The following is a 2598-nucleotide window of genomic DNA, read 5'->3' as shown; positions in this document are numbered from 1 at the left end:
TGCAGAAGGGTAGACCAGAGGTAACCACCTGTACAGCTGGAGTCTGTGAGGACAAGGCTGCAGTATGCTAGAGGATGGCAGGTTTTTCCAAAGCACTTGAGAATTTTATAATCTGCATCCGAAAGGTAGCTGCTATCAGTGAATCTGGGCAGCCTGCAGAGGGAGGAAACCCCATATTGCCATCATGTGGCCTTGCTCTAGACTGGCCAAGGTAGGGCAGGAAAGAGAGGAACCGTCCCACAGGCCTGGCGCTATCTCCTGGTGCCTTGGGCTGCTGGAGAAGTGAAACAACAGATCAAAATAAACAAGAAGAGAAAAAAAAAATACTGACTGTGAAAAGAATATAGAAAGTTAGAAGGAAGGGCCGGGGGGCAGGCAAAGGGGGACCGAAATGCCCTGGAAATAAAGTAGATTTTAAAAGATTTTAAAATGATAGATTTTTAAAAGTGTATCTCAGAGACAGTGAGGGAGTGCCCAGTCATTCTAGTCAGCCACCAGAATTGCAAATATAGGCCAGGGCTTGGCCAGATTATAAACCAGAAAGAAAACCACATGCACAGTGTTCCTCCATAGAGAATCCGGGATCAGCTGCTTTGGAGGAGGAGAGCTCACACAGGACTCAGGGGTGCTCACTGCTGTTGATTACTCCTTTTTGTGGGATTTTCCTTTTTATTGCATTCAGTATTTCTTTGTTCCGTAAACTATAGATGACTGGATTGGCTAAAGGAGTCAAGACAGCATAAATCACAGCAAATGCCCTGTCATAATCCAAGGAATAGCTTTTCTTTAATCGTACATACATAAATATAATACTCCCAAAAAATAGCAGAACCACAGTCAGGTGAGTGGCACAGGTGGAAAAGGCCTTTTCCCGCCCCTCAGGTGTGCGTATTTTCAATATGGCTTTTATAATCTTTATGTACGAGACCATGATGAACAAAAATGTCAGCAGGATTATAAATGCATTGACTATAAAATCAACCAGGACATTGATGGAGGTGTCTGTACAGGCCAAGCTCAGCAGAGGGGGGAAATCACAGAAGATATGCTGGATTTCATTGGGGCCACAGAAAGGCAGTTTGGAAACCAAGATTACCTCAATGACAGGACACATGAAGCCACAAATCCAACAGCTAGCAGCCAACTGAGTGCACACTTTCGGAGTCATGATGGCAGGATAGCGCAGTGAATTACAGATAGCTAAATATCTGTCATAAGCCATTGCTGTTAGCAGGTAACATTCAGTGGCTCCTAGGGAATGGAAGAAATATGTTTGTAAGAGGCACCCAGTGAAGGAAATGCTTTTTCTCTTGCTGAGTAAGTTTGAAAGCATTTTGGGGATAGTAACTGCTGTATACCAGATTTCCAAGAAAGATAAACTGCTGATAAAAAAGTACATAGGTGTGTGAAGTCGAGCATCTGACCTGATGACTGTGAAAATCACCACATTCCCGAAAATGGCAAAGAGGTAGATGAGAAGCAGCAGGGCAAAAAGGAATGTGTGGAAGCCCTGAAGGTTTGGGAATCCCACAATTATGAATTCGGTTACATTGCTCCAGTTGCTGATTCCCATGCTGCCAATGGATTAGCTTGCAAACACTTAGATATTCGAAGCTCCACGAAAATCAAAAGACCTCTCAGATGATGGATCAATAAAGTAAAATGCTGAAAGTAACCCAAAGAAACTGTTAGTATATTTGGCTGATTCAGGGCCAAGCCCACAAATGTCCCATCACCCTCCATTCCTCCTCACCCTTCACTTGCTCTTCTGTGACACTGCACACTAATCTTGGCAATAAATGGCGCTTCATTGATCCTTAGGCTGATAGATTCTAAGGCCAGAGGGACCATTATGACTTTCAGGTCGGAACTCCTGGATAACACAGGCCACAGAACTTCCCCACAATAATAGACACTCCCCAAAACGAGTACTTCAAAGTGACCTATGGAAACACCAACAGCAACCATCGCCCTCTTCCCACTTATCCCTCCACAAAATCCCCCAAACTGAATCTCCCCATGTCATCAAACAGAGATGCCATCAGTCCTTCCCCCACCTCTTCAAAAAGGGAATCCAGCCCACCTTCCCGCCGTCCTCCACAAACAGGGATCCTGTCACCTCTCCCCCCATCCACAGAGAGCCCAGCAGCACCTCCCCCCCTCCACAAACAGGGATCACACCAGCCTCCTCGCCACAAACGGAACACATCGGCTCCTCCCCCACCTCCAAAAACAGGGATCCCATCAGCTCCTCCCCCACCTCAGTCAGGGATCCTGTCACGTCCTTCCACACCTCTTCAAACAGGGATCCAATTTGTAGTAAATATTAATTGGGCCAGAGAGAGAATGAGAGAAATTGACTCTACTGCCAGTGGTCAGGGCGCTCGCCGGGTGAAGGGGAGACCCACGTTCACGTCCCTGCTCCAAATCAGACAGAGCAGGGCTCTGAAAACAGGTTTCCCACATCTCAAGTGAGTGTCCTCACCACCCTGCTATTGGGGGGGGGGGTCAGTGGTGTGTGTTACATTTGACACTCTCTGGTTTTTTGTAAGAAAGGGCTGATGGGTGACTCTCCTTTGCTGGGTGGAAGTAAGGGAA

General features: G+C 46.5%; 1 protein-coding gene across 1 annotated transcript; it reads right to left on the bottom strand.

Annotated features, from left to right (window-relative positions):
* Positions 1-619: 619 nt before the first annotated feature.
* On the bottom strand, positions 620-1573 carry LOC140902922 (olfactory receptor 6N2-like). The gene has a single exon (XM_073323504.1). The coding sequence runs from the start codon at positions 1571-1573 to the stop codon at positions 620-622; it is 954 nt and encodes a 317-aa protein (XP_073179605.1).
* Between the last annotated feature and the right edge of the window lie 1025 nt (positions 1574-2598).

This window comes from Lepidochelys kempii, chromosome 24 (genome assembly GCF_965140285.1).
Source record: "Lepidochelys kempii isolate rLepKem1 chromosome 24, rLepKem1.hap1, whole genome shotgun sequence".
Taxonomy (NCBI): Eukaryota; Metazoa; Chordata; order Testudines; family Cheloniidae; genus Lepidochelys; species Lepidochelys kempii.
This window is presented reverse-complemented; position numbering and strand designations above follow the sequence as displayed.